The sequence below is a fragment of the Cryptomeria japonica genome, chromosome 10, assembly GCF_030272615.1.
Source record: "Cryptomeria japonica chromosome 10, Sugi_1.0, whole genome shotgun sequence".
Taxonomy (NCBI): domain Eukaryota; kingdom Viridiplantae; phylum Streptophyta; class Pinopsida; order Cupressales; family Cupressaceae; genus Cryptomeria; species Cryptomeria japonica.
The window spans coordinates 21,238,368-21,239,152 of record NC_081414.1 but is presented as its reverse complement, the minus strand read 5'-3'; the positions used below and the strand labels follow the sequence as shown (position 1 = coordinate 21,239,152).

The following is a 785-nucleotide window of genomic DNA, read 5'->3' as shown; positions in this document are numbered from 1 at the left end:
AGCAACACTTTATTGAAAGTTGGAGACATATACTAATATATACAGAAAATTATCATACCTCTAAACAATGCTTGAGGTGCATCCCATTCACAGGGATAGGTAGTAATTCTCCTTTCATGCTTGAGAGATGAAATGCATTGTGCTCATTGCATTCAGAAATGATGAAGGGTCTAGGCCAGAAATTATCAAGCTTGGTGTGCTTCCCTTGCCTACTCTTCAACTCATCCATTTTAATACAATATCTCCCTCTATGAAGATTTTAGGATTTGCTTTCTTATCAAAAACCCTTTTCATTTGGAGTTTTTGATACTCAATTGTCTTCATTGCTATATCTCTGGATTCCTCTAACTCCAATAACTCAAAATACTGCACTTCCATCAGATCATTTGCTTCAAAACTAGCAAGAGAATTTGCAAGATCAAGTGTAGGAAGCTTAGTAGAAATGGGCAGCCTTGCCTCTTTACCATATGCTAGCTTGTAGGGTGAGTTACCAATAGACCTCTTATGAGTGATTCTATCTGCCCACAAGGCAGATTTCAACTTAATGTGCCAATCCCTTTGATTATCCTCCATAGTCCTTTTGACAATCCTTATTAGGTTCTTATTAGTTGACTCTGCCAAGCCATTACCCTATGGGTAGTAATTGGAGGATGTATTCAAATAGATGCCATTTTTATCTGCCCAGTCACTCACCCTGAAACCAACAAAAACCAAGGCATTATTAGATATGATAGATTCAGGAACCCCAAATCTAGTTATTACATCATCAAATTCAAAATAACTGA

General features: G+C 37.1%; 1 protein-coding gene across 1 annotated transcript; it reads right to left on the bottom strand.

The window, feature by feature from the left end:
- Positions 1 to 216: 216 nt before the first annotated feature.
- LOC131858753 (uncharacterized) lies at positions 217 to 573 on the bottom strand. The gene has a single exon (XM_059212200.1). The coding sequence runs from the start codon at positions 571 to 573 to the stop codon at positions 217 to 219; it is 357 nt and encodes a 118-aa protein (XP_059068183.1).
- Between the last annotated feature and the right edge of the window lie 212 nt (positions 574 to 785).

Excerpts from the sequence above, each read along its gene's own strand:
- LOC131858753 (XM_059212200.1), bottom strand. The coding sequence starts at position 573 with ATGGAGGATAATCAAAGGGATTGGCACATTAAGTTGAAATCTGCCTTG.